This window comes from Lagenorhynchus albirostris, chromosome 5, assembly GCF_949774975.1.
Source record: "Lagenorhynchus albirostris chromosome 5, mLagAlb1.1, whole genome shotgun sequence".
NCBI classification, from domain to species: domain Eukaryota; kingdom Metazoa; phylum Chordata; class Mammalia; order Artiodactyla; family Delphinidae; genus Lagenorhynchus; species Lagenorhynchus albirostris.
Genome location: NC_083099.1, coordinates 18421915 through 18444529, shown reverse-complemented (window position 1 = coordinate 18444529; position 22615 = coordinate 18421915). Strand labels below are relative to the sequence as shown.

The 22615-nt window shown below is 37.3% G+C and overlaps 1 protein-coding gene across 1 annotated transcript in view; it reads left to right on the top strand.

Moving 5' to 3' along the window:
- Positions 1-5173, top strand: part of CPA3 (carboxypeptidase A3) — a 29175-nt gene extending 24002 nt beyond the window's left edge. The window contains 2 exon segments of the mRNA XM_060149140.1: positions 4985-5105; positions 5107-5173. Coding sequence (XP_060005123.1) covers positions 4985-5105; positions 5107-5173 — 188 coding nt within the window.
- The last annotated feature ends 17442 nt before the right edge of the window (positions 5174-22615 follow it).

Below are 22615 nucleotides of genomic sequence, written 5' to 3'. Positions count from 1 at the left end.
TAGCTTCAGCTCTTGCTTCAAATAGAATTTCCACTCTTGTTGACATAAAAGTGCGTGTTATTATGTTCAATGCCTATCAATAACATTTTTTAAAAAACATAGAAGTTAAGTCACCAGTGTCACTTTACGTGGATTTCTTTGGGATGAAACAAGAGTGTTAGCTCAGTTCAGTTTTATCTTGACTTGTTTTGACTGTATTACAGTCAGTTCCTTGCACTTAATGTGCCTTGAAAGGAGTAGGAAATTTTTTTCTTATTGTCAACATTTTAAGAAAATGTTAACAACAACAAAAATTATCTTGTAGAACTCAATTAAGACTTTTTATTGAGAGGACTATAGATTGACATATATGGTAGGTAGTACAGTACAATGGTTAGTCACGCAAACTCTGAAGACATGCAGCTTGGGTTTGATTCCTGACTCAACCACTTACTAGCTATGTATCTTTTTTTTTAATTGATGTGCAGTTGATTTACAATATTATATTAGTTTCAGGTGTACAACATAGTGATTCGGTATTTTTGCAGATTATAGTTTATTTTAGGTTATTATAAGATAATGGCTACAATTCCCTGTGCTATACAGTATATCCTTGTCACCTATCTATTTTACACATCTAGCTATGTTGTCTTTGAGTAAATTGCTTCATCTCTCTGTGCCAAGATTTCCTCTTCTGTAAAACAGCAATTGGTACTTAAATCATAAGGTTGTGATAAGAATTAATGAAATGAGTTAGCGTACATAAAGCACTTAGAAGGGTGCCTGGTATTTAGCAAGTGATTGTTATTATATTCTATAAATATATACACATATTTTAGTGGGTATAGATGGAGATAAATAAAAGGCTAAGCAGCATGTTCAATAAATTAAGTTGTATAATAATATATTCTTACAAGTAAAAGTCTTTCAATGTTGTATTTATTTTATGTCTTAATATAGTTTTTGTTTGCAAATTTAAGGTTTCGAAGATACAGAAAGTGGTATCATAAAAGAAAATGTATTACACTCAATAACATCACACAATTATGAAAAATCACAAATTACATAAATTCTCAATCACCACTATTAATCTTAATGAGAAATTTCTCATAAAGTAAATTTTTCAAAATGAAATATCAATATTCTTTAACTCTTTGAAATTACAGCAGTTTACTTAACTGCAAATGGAGGGCTGGTACAGCTAGAAACTGGCCACATTTATTGAAATGTCTAGCACACTCTAAACCATCATGCAAGACACAATTCCTATTTACCCTACCTGCACTGCTACAGACCTCTTATGTTCTTTTTTACTAATGAACTTAAACTCAACTCTTGCTAAAAATGGCAGCCTTCTTGATCACTGAAGCCAGAATATTTATCTCAGCTCACATGCTCCACAAACTCCCTGCAACATTGGCCCTTGTTGATATACCTTCTTCTTGCCATTCCCTTGGCTTCCTTGACACCAAACTCACCTGGTTTGCCTCCTCCTCCTTCTTTTCCACTTTGTCTCTGCTGACTGCCTCTAAAAGCAGATATTTTCCCAAAAATAGGTATCATGCAGATATTCCACAAGGTTGTCTCTTCAGGCCCCTCCTCTTCATTCTGCTCCTTTCCTCATCAGGGAAGTACTCTCTATCCTCACAGGCTGGAGCCTGCATTTGCCACCTAGAGGCGCCGGGGTGGCCCAGCTAGGAAATCACCTTTCACCCATGCAGCAGTTACCTGCAGGGATCAGTGGGAGCCCAGCAGCACCACGGGAACCAACTAGACGGAAACAGCAATGCAAAGGCTCTGAAAACTACATTGACACTGGAACCAGAAGTCACTAAAGAAGACCAGGGCCTGCATGCTAAACCTAAACCGGGTGACTGCCTGCTAAAGGAGATTTCCGTTAAAATTTAAGATTTAACATAATAGCCAAAGTGTCTAGGATACAATCAAAAATCACTTATGCCAAAAGTAAAGAAAGGCACAGCTCGAATGAGAAAAGACATTGACAGATGCCAACACTGAGATGATTTAGGTGTTGGAATTATCTGACAAGAATTCCAAAATCGTCATCATAAAAATGCTTCAACAAGCAATTACAGATAGCCTTGAAACAAATGATAATACAGAAAATCTCATCAAAGAAATGCAAGGTATCGGGCTTCCCTGGTGGCGCAGTGGTTGAGAGTCCGCCTGCCGGTGCAGGGGACACGGGTTCGTGCCCCAGTCCTGGAAGATCCCACATGCCGCGGAGCGGCTGGGCCCGTGAGCCATGGTCGCTGGGCCTGCGCGTCCGGAGCCTGTGCTCCGCAATGGGAGAGGCCATGGCAGTGAGAGGCCCGCGTACTGCAAAAAAAAAAAAAAAAAGTGGGAAGGGGAAAAAAAATCTAAATGCAAGTAAGATTTCTATATCTTACTTGACATGATAAAACACTGATACCAGTAGACTGTGATAAGTCATGTATGTATATTGTAATACATAGAGTAACCACTAAGAAAACTAAACAAACTGCTATACTCAAAAACATTATTATAAATAAATCAAAATGGAATCCTAAAAATGTTCATGTAACCAACAATAAGGCAATAAAAGAGAAATGGAGGAATGAAAAAGAGGGAACAAACAAAAATCAAATAGTAAGATGGCAGATTTAAGGTATATCAATAATTTACCTAAATATATTAATTAAAAGACAGATATTGGCAGAGTGGACTAAGAAAAATATGATTCAACAATACACTGGCTACAAGAAACTCACTTCATATATAACACAGGTTGAAACTGAAAGGCTGGGAAAAAGATACACCATGCAAATATTAATCAAAGTAGGAGTGGCTATATTAAACATTAGATAAAGTAAATTACAGAACAAAGAAACTTACCAGAAACAAACAGGAACATTAATGATAAAAGGATCAATCCACCAAGAAGACATAATAATCCTGAATGTGTGCAAGGCAGTTTCACCTATGATGCTTCTGCCAATAATTTTCAAATCCATTTTCCCAGGCTACTTCCTCCACGGCGCAGTAAATCAGAGAAAGGTGGCAGCGACCCCTGGCTTTTACCAGCCTCCCCACCCTCCAAACTCACGTTTCAATGCAGGACCCAGGCTTCACATATCCTTCTGCGCCAAACACTATGTATTTGGTAGGTGCTGTGCACAGGACTGAGGGGAAAAGGCACACAGAGACCAACTATTGCCTCAAGGACCCTGCACAAGCCCCGCCCATGGGGTCCCCCCTGCCTTCTATCCCAGGGCTGGACATGACTCTTCCACTCTGCCAAGCCTGGATATCTGACCGTACTCATCTGACTGCTCCAGCCCAAACAGCTCTGCAATGTTCTGCCGCCAGTCCCCAGATCCCTAGCAGGAAGCACCCATCCCCTGCCTGAATGATGCTAAACATCTTTTTTCTTCCTTCCTTTACCCTTTCTTTTCCCCATCACTACTCTCTCTGAGTTCCTGTTTCTGTTAATAACATGTGGATTTTTTCCAACTACCCAGATTGAAATCTCAATCATTTTCATCAAATTCTGTGACTCTTCCACTCCAACGTTTCTTACATAGGGTCCCACCTATTCTCTCCCCGCTGTGGTGACTCTACACTAGTTCAGGCTTTCACTTCACAACACCTCCTAACTGGTCTCTCTCCTGTGCTGCCAAACAAAACATCTTTCCTTTTTTAGTAGGTTTTCTGAGCTCTGCCCACGAACTCTTACTGCCCCATTTTCCAGTCCAACTATATCTCACTGGTCCCTAAAAATGCCTCCATGCTTTCCATGCTTGTAGTTCACTGGCCAGAATACTTTTCTTCAATCTCCATCTGGAAAAATACTAGCCTTTCTTCAAGGCTCTCCCCAAATACAACCTCCATCATGAAGGTGGTATTTGAGCAGGTATTGAGCATGAAACGCCATCCTCTTCACCAAGCATAATTGCTTTCTTCCTTTAAATCTTCACAAGATACTGTACCTTTCCTATGGTACTTTTATATTCTGCCCCATCTCTGTTGATTTGCATAGTTGACTTCTCTCCCAACTGTAAGTTCCAAAGACACCAGTAGCATCTTCTTCATCTTTGTACCCTTGCACCACCCACCCTCCACAGTGCCAAGTAAAGTGCACTGCACATATGAAAGGTTTTAATAAATATTTGTTGAATAATTTGAAAGCCAACCCTGTCTCTCTCTACCAAAATATTCCTTCTCTCTTTCTTCATCACAGCTTTGAATTTTTATCTTTCAAATCTAAAATGTTTGTATCAAACTCATTACTTTTCCTAAAACATAAGTAATTTTATGTACAAAAAAATTAGTTTTTCAATTATGTAAATCAAAATATACATAAATGGTTTTACAGTATTTACATACACTGTATGTAAGGTATGTTGTATAAACCTTATATGTATATAACCTCTAGATGTTTATATTCTCAGTCTTTTTAACAAATAACATTCTTAGTAAAATTTCACAAAAATTGACATGGAAAAGTTGGATTAAGGGATTAAATATATCCTTAAAATAATTGATTTAAACTTTCTTGGTCTTTTAACTATAAAATAGTTTATCCTAGCAACATGAATGGAAAGAGACCTGAACTACTAGAAAGAATGTAGCTTTGCATAGCTTGTATGTGTAGTTTTCCTTGGTGGGTTTTCAGTGGCCAGTGACCCCTCCTCAGCTGGTCTCCTCAACTGCTTGCACTTGCTCAGACCACCTCCATCTACGACAATGTGCACCCAGAAGACAAACTCAATTTAGACTCAAAATGATCCAAGCAGAATGTAATTTTGAAAATGCAGCACATATTTAAAACGTGTGATGGATTCCAAAGCCATGATTATTTTTTACTTGACACTGTACTATGCAGACCACTACTCCCATTCATTACTGCAATTAACTGTACATGAAATTATTTTTATTGCTAATTTTACCCCAGTGAATTTCCATTTCAAGAAAAACATTAACATTTGTTTCTAATTAAATATTTATTGCTTATGTTTTACAGACCCAACATCAGGTTCTTCTTTAGACTGGGCTTACAACCTGGGCATCAAACACACATTTGCCTTTGAGCTCCGAGACAAAGGCAAATTTAGTTTTCTCCTTCCAGAATTTTCTTCCAGACTTCCAGATAAAGTCAACCATGCTAGCTGTCGAATTTATTGTCAAGTATATCCTCAAGCATACTTCCTAAAGAACTGCCCTCTGTTTGGAATAAGCCAGTTAATTCTTCCCGTGCCTTTCACTAGAAAGTCAATCTTTGCTTATCCCTAAATGTGGTTTCCACATCACCTGAATAGGTCCTCTCTTGTTCACTTAAGTCCTATGTTATTTCTTTTTGCTTTTATTTACTCTCAATAGTATCTTAACAAATAGCCTTAGGTGAAAGTTTAACCAAGTTAAGTTAGAACCCAGCACAAAGTATTATTTTGAGTATTTTGAAAGGTGATATACAGTGGGTCATGGGAAGGAAATGAGGACCTTCACTTTCTCCAGAACCAGACTTTCACCATGTGGCTTCATCATTTCATGTGCCAATATAATAAAAATAAAACATATTCCAAAATGCACCTTCTGTTTTTTATAAATTATGTTCTCTACATTCCTCTATTAGCATTAATAATCATGCATTAATGCTTCTTATGCATTCTGTTAATAAGAAAGAACACCTTCAATTTTTCAAAACATATTTTGCCTACATATTTTTTTTAATACAAGTTGATAATGTTTATATCTTCACACTAGCAAAAGGATGTTCTAGCAGGAAATAAAGTGGTTTATTTAGAGATGAATCTCAGTGCCTTAAACAACCAATCCAGTTCTCATCGACATAATGTACATAAAATTCAAAATAGTTTAAACTGCCATAATCAGAGGAAATTACCTGCCAAAACACCTCTTGGCAGTTACAGACACAGCCAGAACATCTGGTCAGCTGTGAGCCCTGCCTAATAATGGATAGACAAAAAGCCTGGAAATAAAGTTGAAAAGGAAAAGAGAAAGTCATGTCGACCAAGGGCAATCGGAGTAACTTATTACCTTTATACTGTCTATAATAGTATCGCTTAAGATAGTGTTACAAAATACCTTTTCCCTAACTTTATTCTTCAATATTGCATCATGTGACAACAGTGGCATCTACACTGTAAAAATCCAGAACACAGATGCCTGACCAGAATTTGAGGGACAAGTAGAGAGTCCCTTGACTTCCTATAAACTTACTTCTCGGAACAATCTGGATAAAATTTTTGAGGATCTTAGAAGATCCTGAGAAACCAGGTTAACAAATAATCTGGGTCATTCCTCACGACTCCTTTAAGGGCCCATAAAAGAAAGAGTGCCATCAAATCTACGAGGTGATGGTATTTCTGATAGTTAAAGGCAGGTAAAAGTTCCCCGTGCAGAGCTGTCTAGGGCAAACCAATATAAACTAACAAAAGTGCTTTACAGGTGGAGGAGGGAAAGGCGACAATGGCAAGAAAGTAAAACATAAAACTCTGATTATGAGGTGAAACTGTCCCTTATAAGAAATATAATACCTATACCTAAATATTTAATATTCAAAACTGGCTCCGAACCCAGGAACGCAAATGTGTTCCATTAAACGTGCCATATGGGAATTATACACTCATTCACGCTTACTCAACTGATAAAGGACTGAAAGAAACTGTAATCTTAACATTTACATAAATATTTCTAATTCCATTAGGTCTTTAGGTGGCGGAGGTAAAAGAGATAATCCCAATTACTGAATACCATTCAGTGCTCACCTAGCTTATAAAAGACACAAAAGTGTCTTTGAGTGACTAAAAATCAAAAATCCTAACAAGATCATTCCTTATCTTAACTGAATACCTTTTGCATGACATCTCAGGGTATTTCGTTTGACTTCATATGAATTGTGAAAATAAACATGTGAAGAAAAATATCTATCAATATATTAAAATTTAAAAACTATAAAGCTTCATTTTATTTATGGAAAAGTTTAAGTAGTCAGTGCTTGATTCTTCCCTGGTCATATTTCTCATTTATCAGTAAAATGACTTGGTGCCCAAGTTACAAGTAGTGCTGTCTCTTAAAATATTCTTGACAATGTCTCACAAAAAAAATCTTCTAAGTCATCATTCCTCTTCTAGTTTTCATACTACCAAATTCACTCAAGAAACATTGTTGCATATTTTGAAAATTTTTATGGCCATGATCTAGTAGCTGAGACACAGACCTCCATTACATGAGAAAATGAAACATCTTACTGATTATTTTTAGCAATGCAAATAAATTTGAGTTTCCAATGGGCATTATGACTCCAAACTGACTTTAAAATGTCATATCAGAAGTACCCTCCCCATACCCTACACATCGGATACGATCTATAACTACATAAGTGCTCACTGCCTAAGTAAACATTAGGCTTATTGACAAGAGTTTCCGTTTCTCATTTGAAACAAACATTTATGCCTCATTTTCTTTAGATGAAAAAACAAACAAGTAATTCCCAGAGAAACGTGCAAGAAATCACTGAAAATACTCAAGTTCTCTCTATTCTCAGGTTCTACCAACTTGTTCTCACAAAGTGTTTAAATTATTTTGGTCATTTCAAATAGATGAATGTTGGGCTTTTGTGGACATGGGAAAAGATCAACGACAGAGAACTTCTAACCTTTTACCTTTAACATACAAAATGTAAATGGGAGTTTTTCTAAAAGAGAACGTGCATTGGTTCCAAAACCTACAATGAAATATGGTAGTATTAAACTGATGTTGATTTCCCAGGATACAAATTATAAGAAGCAGTAGCAGAAAGCAATCTGAGTCGAACACTCATTTATATGAAGCAATGGCACCTAGAAACTGTGCCCAAGCTTATAAACTGCTAGTTGTCCCCTAAAATCTATTCTCCCCTCTTCCCTAGTAATAGGCCTCCCAATTTTGAACTGGGCACATGGCTACTCAAAGGCTCAATTTCCAAACTTCCCTTTCAAACAGAGCGGCTCTTGGACTGTTCTGGCCAGTGAGTTGCAAGAGGAAACACCATGTGGCAAAGTCTAGAAAGCTAACTTCATAGACCTCTGGCATATACACTTTAGTCCTTCCTTTCTGTTCTTTTCTCTTTCTTTTGGCTGGAATACAACTGTGATGACTGAGGCTGAGCAATCAGCTTGGACCATAAAATGTTCTTGAGAACTGAAGCTAAAAATATGATAGTAGGAGCTATCATAACAGTTCCAGATGAGATCTGGATGAAAATCCCCAGAGGGTGTTATACAAAATCACAGGACTAGAAATCAGGAGGTTGCCTTAGACTCCTGAATCCACTGAATGATATTCAGCAAGACACAATCACCCTTTGCCTGCCCTCCTTATCTCCTAGATTTTTGTTGGGATTTGAGATAATAGATGCTCAACAAGGTAAGCTACTTATTTCCATTTTGTTTATATTTGAGACAAGGAACACTTATCCTCAAGAGAGTTGGCTCAGGTGGCTCCTAATTGAGGTAGGTGTCAGGTGGTACAGAAACATGGCACCATGGCTGCCCTCAGGTGTGGTTTTCCCCCCAGGGCTCTGCTATAATGAGGTACAAAGGGATGTGTGCATATGACATTTCCCTGCATGCAAAGTTTTCATCAGATTATTACAATCTAAGGGTTATTGACGCTCAAAAGTTTACAAGCACAACTGAAAACAAAATCCAATTTGAAATAATTTGAAAAATATCTGCACACATAAAAATGAACTCTAACCCTGGGAACTCAGAGTTTGTAGAGTAGTTTGTTTCTTTTTTGTTGTTGTTCATTAATACTGATTTTTTTCTTTGTTTTTTTAACAATATTCAGAAGAAATACATAATAAAATGTCTACTAGATAGCTGGAAAATATAAAACATTTCCGATTATCAAAAACAAGTAAATTAGACGTCCTGAAATTTTATAAAATAATTAAAGCATGACAACGTATTTGTTACAGTATGTGGCCTGAATGTTTCCCTGCTCTCTAGTGCCACCTGCAGTCTCCCCAGTCGTTCTGACCCTGAGCTGGTGCTTGTCCAAATGTAGTATATGGAGAGTGACATCACCAAGATGGCCAAATAAGATGTCCCTCACTAATATCCACCCCTCAACAACAACAATTTGGCATCCATCCATGGACAAAGGTGCCTCTGTGGGAGCAACAGAATCCAGCCCCATATGCCAAGGGTAATAAACATACAGACCTCAACCCTGGCTATGGACCCTGAAGTGGCCCATGAACTGGCTCTAGCCCCTCTTGGCCACAGTCTGGGAGCCCCTGGAGAATAATGACTTAAACAATCAGCCTTGGACTTCCCTGGTGGCACAGTGGTTAAGAATCTACCTGCCAAGGCAGGGGACACGGGTTTGAGCCCTGGTCTGGGAAGATCCTACATGCCACAGAGCAACTAAGCCCATGTGCCACAACTACTGAGCCTATGCTCTAGAGCCCGCAAGCCACAACTACTGAGCCCATGTGCCACTACTACTGAAGCCTGTGCACCTAGAGCCCATGCTCTGCAACAAGAGAAGCCACCACAGTGAGAAGCCTGCGCACCACAAGGAAGAGTAGCTCCTGCTTGCCGTGACTAGAGAAAGCCTGACAGCAGCAATGAACACCCAATGCAGCCAAAAATAAATAAATAAATAAACTTATTTAAAAAAAAAATCAGCCTCTTACCTTGTGAAAATCCAGGAGTTCAATGGAGAAGTTCTAGCCATTGAACCACTGGAGCAAAAAAATCCAAGACTGGACACATTGGAGAGGGTAAGAGGAATAGTTTGACTTTACTCTCATCACCTCTCCCCCAAGGTGGCACAACTCAGCCTAAGAGAGCCCTTCTTGGCCTGCAATTTCTCCCACAGAGGAAAAGGAGAGCATGTGAGTGAGCACCTGGCTTCCCCAGCTATGTGGGACACTAGCAAAGAGGCCCATTTCTCTCTCATCTCATCCAGAGTACTGAGTCATGAGCTGCATGACTGCGAGCAGTGAGCAGCTGGGAGAACAGGAGCCAGGGCTTGGAACATATCAAAGGGACATGAATGATACTAACCATATCACAGATTCCATCATAGAGACCTGCCTAAGAGTCACCGGGATGCCCTGCCTGCAGATTCCCCCCAACCAGCCCAGTCACTCCGAGCTCTTCACAAACACACACACATACACATACCCACACCCCATGGCCGGCTCCCTGTGTGTGCTTCCAAGAGTTGTGAGAGCAACCTTTGGCAGACAGATAGTGAGCACATGCTCAAAGCAGGCCTGAATCTGTGGGCCAAAGAGAAACCACAAACTTGAACTTTTAGCACTTCCCCTGGGAAAGTAAAAAAGGAGGCTGTCAGCACCCAGCCTGGTATATTGCAGGCTCAAGAGAAGGCATACAACCTTAAGAATTCTGCCATCTTGCCGGCATATCTACAGAAAGTCTGAGAAAGCCTCAGGATTTCTAGAACGGCTGAAGGAAGGTTATTTCTCTCCTACTGTCAGTCAGTAAGGACTGGAGGAAGTGACTGCTACTTCAAATGTGAAGACAGCAACACAAAACTACAAGGAACATGGAAAATCAAGGAAACATGACACCACCAAAGAAAAACAATAATATTCCAGTAACTCACCCCAAAGACATAGAGATCTGGAATTTACCTGATAAAGAATTCAAAACAGCTGTTTAAAGGAAGCTCAATAAGCTACAAGAAAACACAGAAAAAATAATGCAATGAAATTAGGAAAACAATATACACAAAAAATGAGAAGTTTAATAGAGACAGAAATTGCAAAAAAAAAAAAAAAAAAAAAAAAGAACCCAACAGAAATTCTGGAGCTGAAGAATACAATGAATGAAATGAAAAAAATGCATTAGACAGCATCAGCATCAGAATGGATCAAGGAGAAGAAAGAATCTGTGAAGCAGAAGACAAGAACTTTGAAATTCTCCAGCCAGAGAAGAATTAAGAAGAAAAAATGAATGCCTACATGAATTATGAAATACCATCAAGAGGAGCAATCTGCAAATTACAGAGTCACAGAAGGAGAAGAGAGGGAGAAAGAGCCAGAAAGCTTATTTAAAGAAATAATGGCTGAAAACTTAAATCTGGGGAGAGATTTGCTCACCCAACTTCATGAAGCTCACGGGTCCCCCAAAAAATTCAACTGAAAAAGATCTTCTCCAAGACACAATATATTGATAATAAAACTGTCAAATATCAAAGACAAACACAGAATCTTAAAAGCAGCAACAGGAAAGAAGCTTGTAATTTACAAGGGAATCCCCATAAGTCTATTAGTGAATTTCTTCCCAGAAAACTTACAGTCCGGGAGAGATCAGAATGATATAATCAATGTGCTGAAAGAAAAAAACTGCCAACCACACATACTTTGTCCAGAGAAGTTTTCCTTCAGAAATGAAGGAGAGATAAAGACTTCCCCAGACAAACAAAAGCTGAGGGAGTTCATCACCACTGGACTTGACTTACAAGAAATGGTGAAAGGAATTCTTCAAGTTGAAATAAAAGGAAACTATTAGTGACATGAAAACATATGAAAATATACAACACACTGGCAAAGGTAAGTATATAGTCAAATTCATAATACTCTCTGATATGGTGGCATATTAACCTACTTAACTCTAGTAAAAAAAGATTAAAGGACAAAAGTATTAAAAATAACTACAGCTACAATAATTTGTTAATAAATACACAATATAAAAGAGGTAAATTTTGACATCAAAAACATAAAATGTAGGGAATAAAAGGGTAGAGTTTTTGTATGCAACTGAAGTTGTCATCAATGTAAAACAGACTGTAAGGTAGTTTATGTAAGCCTCATGGTAACCACAAAGCAAAAACCTACAGTAGATACACAAAGGATAAAGAAAAGGGAATTAAACCATACCACTATGGAAAATCACCAGTTCACAAAGGAAGACAGAGAGTAAAAAGGAACAAGGGAAGTACAACACAGCCAGAAAACCATAATTTGGCATTGTAAGCACTTATCTATTAATAATTACTCTAAATGTAAATGAATTAAATTCTACAATCAAAAGACAGAATGGATAATAAACCAAGACCCAACTACATGCTGCCTATAAGAGATTCATTTCAGCTGTAAGATCATCCACAGGTTCAAAGTGAAGGAAGGGAAAAAGATATTCCACTCAGATGGAAACCATTTAACTCAAAATGGATTAAAGATTGAAACATAAGATGTAAAACCATAAAACTCCTAGAAGAAAACTTAGAGAAAAGGCTTCTTGACATTGGTCTTGGCAATGATTTTTGGGATATGACACCAAAAACACAAACAATAAAAGCAAAAATAAATAAGTGGGACTACATCAAATTAAAAAGCTTCTGCATAGCAAAAGAAACAATCATCAAAATGAAAAGGCAACCCGTGGAAATGGAGAAAATATTTGCAAACCATCTATATGATAATGGATTAATATCCAAAATATATAAGGAATTACACAACTCAATAGCAAGAAAAACAAAAACAAAAAAACTCAAAAAATCGAATTAAAAAATGGGCAGAGGACCTGAACAGACATTGCCAAAGAACACATACAAATGGCCAACAGGTACATGAAAAAATGCCTAGCATCATTAATCATCAAGGGAAATGCAAATCAAAACAACAATGAGATATCACCTCACACCTGTTATAATGGCCATTACAAAAAAGACAAGAGATAACAAGTGTTGGCGAGGATGTGAATAAAAGGGAACCCTTGGGCACTGTTGGTAGGAATGTAATCAGTACAGTGACTATGGAAAGCAGTATGGAGGCTCCTCACTGTCTTAAAAATAGAACTATCATATGATCCCCCTTCTCTGTACATATCCAAAGAAAAAGAAATCAGGATCTCAAAGAGATATCTGCACTCCCATATTCATTGAAGCATTATTCACAGTAGCCAAGAAATGGAAACCACCTAAGTGTCCAGCTAAAGATGAATGGATAAAGAAGAATATTATTCATCCATGAGAAAGAAGGAAATCCTGCCATTTGTAACAACATGGATGGTCCTTGAGGGCATTATGCTAAGTGAAATGAAGTCAGATAGAGAAAGACAAATACTGTATATCATTTATATGGGGAATATAAAAAGCCAAACTCATAGAAACAAAGTAGAATAGTGAGAGGCTGCCAGCCACTGGGAGTTGGGGGAATGGGAAAATACTGATCAAAGAGTACAAACTTCCAGCTATAATATGAATAATTTCTAGGGATCTAATGTACAGCATGGTGACTACAGTTAACAATATTATATCACATACTTGAAAGTTGCTAAGAAAGTAAATCTTAAATGTTCTCATCACAAAAAAAGACACGTAATTATGTGAGGTGATGAAGGTGTTAACTAACCTATTGTGGTAGTCATCTCACTATATATACACATATCAAATCAGCAGGTTGTACACCTTAAACATACACAGTGTTATGTCAATTATATCTCAATAAAACTAGGGGGAGAAAAAGAAAAAATATTTGGCCCTTATAGATGCTGTAATATTTTTAACTGCACATGTTACAATATTATGAGACAACTTTACAAACTTACCCTCAAAAAAAAGATAACCCATTGAAATGGGAGAAGAAACAGTATTCTACCACTCAGGGAAGAGAGAACTATACAGAATTATAGGAAGTTCAGATTACCTCTGGTGGCAGAGGACACCTCCTTTTCATTCAACTAGTGACAAAGAGAAAATTATTTGTGAAACTCAAATTAGGAGTAACAAATATATTCGACCTTCTAAATTAGAAGGTTTTATTATGTAAAATCACAGCAAAAACAACAAAATTTACTAAATAGTGCAACTAATGAATACATGGCAATTTTTCAGACTATGCTTTATACTTCTTTCTCCTTTCAACACAATGGTATTTCACGATTAAAATACCAAGCCATCTTTCTATAATGAGTAGAAATGAGTCATAATAGCATCTTGAAAATTTCGGCAGCATATAGGCTACTGTCAGAAATTCCTTAGGCAAAGCTTTTGGGACACTCTCTTGCATTTCATTGTCACAAAATCCATTATACCAGGAGAGATCTCAGCCTGCCTGAGTAGCATCTATCTGAGGGTTATAATTTTGTCATAAAAATTTACTCTCACATGAACTTAGCATAAAAGGTCTCCGTCCAGAAAATAGGAATTGAAATGGATGTATTATCACTTGAACTGCTTTTTTGCTCACTTATCCTTCAATTACAAGCCTTAAGTTCACTGGTGTCAAGAGAGGTTAAACCAGCAAAATGTAAAACAATTTTTGAAATATGTGAGGGAAATTTGACACTTAATGTTCCAAATGCATTATTATTGCCATGGTATCACTGAAATGTGCTATTGATTCATTTTACATCATGGATTAGAGACTTAAAAGACTATTCATGAAACAAAGAAAAAATCCATATATGTATCATTTCATATATAAAAGAAATTGCAAGAACATTGGTTTCTCTTCTTATTTAAAAAGTCTCCAATTTCTCTTTTTTAATCTCTGCTTTGCAAAACAAATTTCAAGAGGAAATCAAATTTAATGGGACAAAGAGAGGGGAGGTGAGAAGGAAAAATTGGGGGAATTGTAATCATACTGGCAGTAATGATCATATGAAAAGTAACATTTGCATAGCACTGGATAATTTAAAAATTACCCTCACTTGCATGTCTGCATTTAATCACAACTCTGAGACTGAGTTGGGGGGAGGCTAGTATTATCTCCACTTTATGTATTAGAAACCATGGCTCTTAAGTGACTTGCATATATAAAGTTGCAACTTGAAACTAGACCTTCACAATTAAAAATTCAAATTCTTTTCCTTACACCACACTGTCCAATGGTCATCACTTCCTAGAAGGAGAGAGCCAAAGAGGTTATATAATTTGTGAGTCATCAGTTTAGGTTCTAATTCTCCAACCCTGCCAAAGGTATCAATATATCTTCTTAACAACCCATCAGACACTCTTCTAAATGGTTTAGACTTGAACATGTATTGGAATCACCTGGGAAGCTTACTACAGTACAGATTGCTGGGCCCCTTCCCCAGAGTTTCTGAAACATTAGATTTGGGGTGGAGCACAATAATTTTCACTTTTAACAAGTTTTCAGATAATGCTGATGCTGCTGGTCCAGGAAACACACTTTGAGAAACACTGATATAGAATAATTCTAAATGTTCTAAAATAAAAATAACTATCTTTCAATGATTGTTTTTCTCAATAATTATGGTGATCTTTATTGAAGTATGCAGTTTATTTGCAAAAGTAATTTACTCATAGGTTTTATCTTCAATTAAAATTGTAGACATATCAAATAGATGAAATGGGGATAATATTTCAATTTCTATCTTCCCATAAAAATGTTTGTAAATAAGTATTTGAACAAAGATTTATACATTTCAAATCCATTACATATTAAAACAGTTTAAAATATACATAAATAAATAAGAAAGGGTCCCTCCTTTGAAATTCTGTTAATTCTACAGATTTTAACTGGCATTAATTTATTTTTTACTATTTATATTTATAACATATTTTTATTTATCAATTTATTGAATTTTTAAATGTTTAAAGTTTTTAAGTTAAAGTCATATCCAAATCATTTTTAGAACATAAAAATAACACTTCTGGGCTTCCCTGGTGGCGCAGTGGTTGAGAGTCCGCCTGCCGATGCAGGGGACACGGGTTCGTGCCCCGGTCCGGGAAGATCCCACATGCCGCGGAGCAGCTGGGCCCGTGAGCCATGGCCGCTGAGCCTGCACGTCCGGAGCCTGTGTTCCGCAACGGGAGAGGCCACAACAGTGAGAGGCCCGCGTACCGCAAAAAATAAATAAATAAATAACACTTCTGCCAAGGCCCAGGTTCACTATAGCTATATCCAAATGAGGAAACTCTGGTTTGTTTGGCCTAAAAAATCCTTCAGCAATGAGCAGTAGCTTTCTTAATAGTAAAACTGAGCAAATTTTATGAGAAGTATCTGCAGAAGTCTTTCTGGAGTTAACAGCATTTGTTTCAGTGAAGACTTAAGGGGAGGATTCCAGCTGATATGGTTCTTTGGCTGTCACATAAAAAGCTCAGACAGGGTGATGGGATAATCTGAGGACTTTCTTATGTTCTGGCAACCCTTGATGTTGCCACTGGACAAAGCTCAATTGAATCTGCTGCAATTAATCTTTTTCAAAGACAGAGAAATGAAGAAAGGTAAAGAACACATGTCTAGTCGTTTTTGCAGAAGACTAGGAAAAAAGGGTCAGGAAGAAAAAAGTAATAAAATCAGATTCTTCCCTAGCCACTTCCCTGAACACCCACCTTCTCCCAGAATTATTTAAATATTCTGCCTCTAAGCTTCATCTTAACCCAACTGTCCATTTCATTTGGTCTACAAAAAGCAAGGCTTTGAGATGAGTCAACTTTCCTCACACTGTGGATCAGGGTAGCCTCATGATTCTGGTGTGTCTAGTATATTCCTATTTACTGCTTATTGATTTTTTTATTAAAATAACATTGTGGAAGTTAAAGATTTTTTATTCCCTTATCTTATTCTAAACCAAATATGCTTCTGATATACATTTTGAAAGACTAATAATACAGGAACAACATTTGAATGTACAGCAAATGTAAAGGAACACACAAGGACTCTGAAGTCACTCAAACACAGGTCTGAAGAGAGGCTTCACCACTTACTAGCTATGGTCCATCTGTGAAATTCAGGTAATGCTACCTATGTCACGAGGTTACTGTGAAAATTTTAAAATAACTATATAAAACATAAGGGTGACTAATTGTTCTAGTTTGCTCAGAAGTGAAAGGTTTCCCAGGATATGAGCCTTTCAGTGCTAAAACCAAGACAGTCCTGGGAAAACTGGGACAGTTGGTCACTGACTTCTACTGAAATGCTTCTCAAGCAAAAATAAACATTAGGACGCCTCCCCTTCCAATTCTTGAGAGACTACTTCACCGGATAAAATATATATCAATATTTATTAGTAGTTATCATTGTTATTAGATGTTAAATACTTTACATGAATTATACCAGTTATTCTTTAAATTACCCTTAGAGCTAAATGCCATTTTAATCACTCCCGTTTTGACAGATGCCAAAATGGAGGCACGGAGCAGTGGAATGCCCTACTCAAGGTCACAGAGCTAATAAGTGGAACAACAGGCATTCAACTTCCAGCAGTTAAAATTTTAAATGTGCACACTGAACTCCTTCTACTCAGCATCACCTGGGAGCCTGATAGAAATGCAGACTCTCAGCACCACACCTACCCTAAACTAACTGACCCACAATCTGTACTAAAACACTATGCTATAGTGCCTGAGATGTTTATAGCTGGAAAGAATTTTAAAACGTGAGCTTTAGATAACATGATCAAATTCTCAGACCATGCCCCTAATTTGAGAGGTCACAAATCTGAAGTCTAGAATTTCTAAAAGCCCCACAGAGACTTAGTGAAGGAAACTAAAGTTGAGCTAAAGTAGAACTTGCATCTCTGGAAATAGACAAAAATACTAAGCACTCTTGAAACTGAAATAAACCCAAGCAGTGCTTTCTTAAAGCACAGGTTTGAGGGCGTTTCCCTGAAAATACATCTACTTTGAACATGACCAAAACTATACCTTTCTTATAATACAAATGCATCAGGAAGTGCGGACAGTAGAGACCAAAACATCAAAGCATTTTGAAAAGAAACTTTCAGCTGAGCTACTTTTTGTGCTGTGCAAGTTCTTGGCTTTCACATAAAACTGAAAATAGGAAGGAAATTCATAATTAGGAGACTTGTTTATGTTTAGCATGGATTTAGAGTTTTGAATATACATATAAATTAAGTATTGATAGTCTCATCCACCAGAGGGCAGACTGCAGAAGCAAGAAGAACTACAATCCTGTAGCTGTGGAATAAAAAACACATTCACAGAAAGACAGACAGGATGAAAAGGCAGAGGGCTATGTACCAGATGAAGGAACAAGATAAAACCCCAGAAAAACAACTAAATGAAGGGGAGATAGGCAACCTTCCAGAAAAAGAATTCAGACTAATGATAGTGAAGATGGTCCAGGACCTCGGAAAAAGAATGGAGGCAAAGATCGAGAAGATGCAAGAAATGTTTAACAAAGACCTAGAAGAATTAAAGAACAAACAAACAGAGATGAACAATACAATAACTGAAATAAAAACTACACTAGAAGGAATCGATAGCAGAAAAACTGAGGCAGAAGAACAGAGAAGTGACCTGGAAGACAGAATGGTGGAACTCACTGCCATGGAACAGAATAAAGATAAAAGAATGAAAAGAAATGAAGACAGCCTAAGAGACCTCTGAGACAATATTAAATGCAACAACATTCGCATTATAGGGGTCCCAGAAGGAGACGAGAGAGAGAAAGGACCCGAGAAAATATCTGAAGAGATCATAGTCGAAAACTTCCCTACCGTGGGAAAGGAAATAGCCACCCAAGTCCAGGAAGTGCAGAGAGTCCCATACAGGATAAACCCAAGGAGAAACATGCCGAGACACACAGTAATCAAACTGGCAAAAATTAAAGATACAGAAAAGTTATTGAAAGCAGCAGAGGAAAAATGACAAATAACATACAAGGGAACTCCAAGGAGGCTAACAGCTGATTTCTCAGCAGAAATTGTACAAGCCAGAAGGGAGTGGCATGATATACTTAAAGTGATGAAAGGGAAGAACCTACAACCAAGATTACTCTACCCAGCAAGGATCCCATCCAGATTCGATGGAAAATCAAAAGCTTTACAGACAAGCAAAAGCTAAGAGAATTCAGCACCACCAAACCAGCTCTACAACAAATGCTAAAGGAATTTCTCTAAGTGGGAAACACAAGAGAAGAAAAGGACCTACAAAAACAAACCCAAAACAATTAAGAAAATGATCATAGGAACACACATATCGATAATTAGCTTAAACGTGAATGGATTAAATGCTCCAACCAAAAGACACAGGCTCACTGAATGGATACAAAAACAAGACCCATATTTATGCTGTCTACAACAGACCCACTTCAGACCTAGGGACACGTACAGACTGAAACTGAGGGGTTGGAAAAAGGTATGCCATGCAAATGGAAATCAAAAGAAAGCTGGAGTAGCAATACTCATGTCAGATAAAATAGACTTTAAAATAAACAATGTTACAAGAGACAAGGAAGGACACTACATAATGATCAAGGGATCAATCCAAGAATAAGATATAACAATTATAAATATATATGCACCCAACATAGGAGCACCTCAATACATAAGGCAACTGCTAAGAGCTATAAAAAAGAAAATCAACAGTAACACAATAATAGTGGGGGAATTTAACATCTCACTTACAAAAATGGACAGATCATCCAAACAGAAAATTAATAAGGGAACACAACCTTTAAATGACACAACAGACCAGACAGATTTAATTGATATTTACAGGACATTCCACCCAAAAACAGCAGATTACACTTTCTTCTCAAGTACGCACAGGACATTCTCCAGGATAGATCACATCTTAGGTCACAAATCAAGCCTCAGTAAACTTAAGAATATTGAAATCATATCAAGCATCTTTTCTGACCACAACACTATGAGATTAGAAAACAATTACAGGGGAAAAAAACGTAAAAAACACTAACACATGGAGGTTAAACAATACGTTACTAAATAACCAAGAGATCACTGAAGAAATCAAAGAGGAAACCAAAAAATACCTAGAGACAAAGGACAATGAAAACATGACAATCCACAACCTATGGGATGCAGCAAAAGCAGTTCTAAGAGGGAAGTTTATAGCTATACAAGCCTACCTCAAAACAAACAACAAAAAACTCAGATAAACAATCTAACCTTACACCTAAAGGAACTAGAGAAAGAAGAACAAACAAAACCCAAAGTTAGCAGAAGGAAAGAAATCATAAAGATCAGAGCAGAAATAAATGAAATAGAAACAAAGAAAACAATAGCAAAGATCAATAAAAATAAAAGATAGTTCTTTGAGAAGATAAACAAAATTGATAAACCATTAGCCAGACTCATCAAGAAAAAGACAGAGAGGACTCAAATCAATAAAACTAGAAATGAAAAAGGAGAGGTTACAACAGACACCACAGAAATACAAAGCATCCTAAGAGACTACTACAAGCAATTCTATGTCAATAAATTGGACAACCTGGAAGAAATGGACAAATGCTTAGAAAGGTATAACCTTCCAAGACTGAACCAGGAAGAAATAGAAAATATGAACAGACGAATCACAAGTAATGAAATTGAAACTGTGATAAAACATCTTCCAACAAACAAAAGTCCAGGACCAGATGGCTTCACAGGTGAATTCTATCAAACATTTAGAGAAGAGCTAACACCCATCCTTCTCAAACTTCCAAAAAATTGCAGAGGAAGGAACACTCCCAAACTCATTCTATGAGGCCACCATCACCCTGACACTAAAACCAGACAAAGATACTACAAAAAAAAGAAAATTACAGACCAATATCACTGATGAATATAGAGGCAAAAATCCTCAACAAAATACTAGCAAACAGAATCCAACAACACATTAAAAGGATCATACACTATGAACAAGTGGTATTTATCCCAGGGATGCAAGGATTCTTTAATATACGCAAATCAATGTGATACACCATATTAACAGACTGAAGAATAAAAACCATATGATCATCTCAATAGATGCAGAAAAAGCTTTTGTCAAAATTCAACATCCATTTATGATAAAAGCTCTCCAGAAAGTGGGTACAGAGGGAACCTACCTCAACATAATAAAGGCCATATATGACAAACCCACAGCAAACATTGTTCTCAATGGTGAAAAACTGAAGGCATTTCCTCTAAGATCAGGAACAAGACAAGGATGTTCACTTGCACCACTATTATTCAACATAGTTTTGGAAGTCCTAGCCACAGCAAACAGAGAAGAAAAAGCAATAAAAGGAATACAAATTGGAAAAGAAGAAGTAAAACTGTCACTGTTTGCAGATAACATGATACTATACATAGAGAATCCTATAGATGCCACCAGAAAACTACTAGAGCTAATCAATGAATTTGGTAAAGTTGCAGGATACAAAATTAATGCACAGAAATCTCTTGCATTCCTATACACTAACAATGAAAGATCAGAAGGAGAAATTAAGGAAACAATCCCATTCACCACTGCAACAAAAAGAATAAAATACCGGGCTTCCCTGGTGGCGCAGTGGTTGAGAGTCCGCCTGCCAATGCAGGGGACACAGGTTCGTGCCCCGGTACGGGAAGATCCCACATGCCGCAGAGTGAGCCATGGCCGCTGAGCCTGTGCGTCCAGAGCCTGTACTCCGCAATGGGAGAGGCCATAACAGTGAGAGGCCCGTGTACCGCAAGAAAAAAAAAAAAAGAATAAAATACCTAGGAATAAACCTACCTAGGGAGACAAAAGACCTCTATGCAGAAAACTGTAAGACACTGATGAAAGAAATTAAAGATGATACCAACAACAGATGGAGAGATATACCATGTTCTTGGATTGAAAGAATCAATACTGTGAAAATGACTATACTACTCAAAGCAATCTACAGATTCAATGCAATCCCTATCAAATTACCAGTGGCATTTTTTTACAGAACTAGAACAAAAAATCTTAAAATTTGTATGGAGACACAAAAGACCCCATATAGCCAAAGCAGTCTTGAGGGAAAAAAACGGAGCTGGAGGAATCAGACTCCCTGACTTCAGAGTATACTACGAAGCTACAGTAATCAAGACAATATGGTACTGGCACAAAACCAGAAATATAGATCAATGGAACAGTATAGAAAGCCCAGAGATAAACCAACGTGCCTATGGTCAATTAATCTATGACAAAGGAGGCAAGAATATACAATGGAGAAAAGACAGTCTCTTCAATAAGTGGTGCTGGGAAAACTGGACAGCTACATGGAAAAGAATGAAATTAGAACACTCCCTAACACCACACACAAAAATAAACTAAAAATGGATTAGAGACCTAAATGTAAGACCGGACACTATAAAACTCTTAGAGGAAAACACAGGCAGAACACTCTTTGACATAAATCACAGCAAGATCTTTTTTGATCCACCTCCTAGAGTAATGGAAATAAAAACAAAAATAAACAAATGGGACCTAATGAAACTTGAAAACTTTTGCAAAGTAAAGGAAACTACAAACAAGACAAAAATGGACAACTCTCAGAATGGGAGAAAATATTTGCAAACAAATCAACGGACAAAGAATTAATCTCCAAAATATATAAACAGTTCATGCAGCTCAATATTAAAACAACAAACAACCCAATCCACAAATGGGCAGAAGACGTAAATAGACATTTCTCCAAAGAAGACATACAGGTGGCCAAGAAGCACACGAAAAGCTGCTCAACATCACTAAATATTAGAGAAATGCAAATCAAAACTACAACGAGGTATCACCTCACACCAATTAGAATGGGCATCATCAGAAAGTCTACAAACAACAAATGCTGGAGAGGGTGTGGAGAAAAGGGAACCTTCTTGCACTGCTGGTGGAAATGTAAACTGATACAGCCACTATGGAGAACAGTATGGAGGTTCCTCAAAAAACTAAAAATAGAACTACCATACAA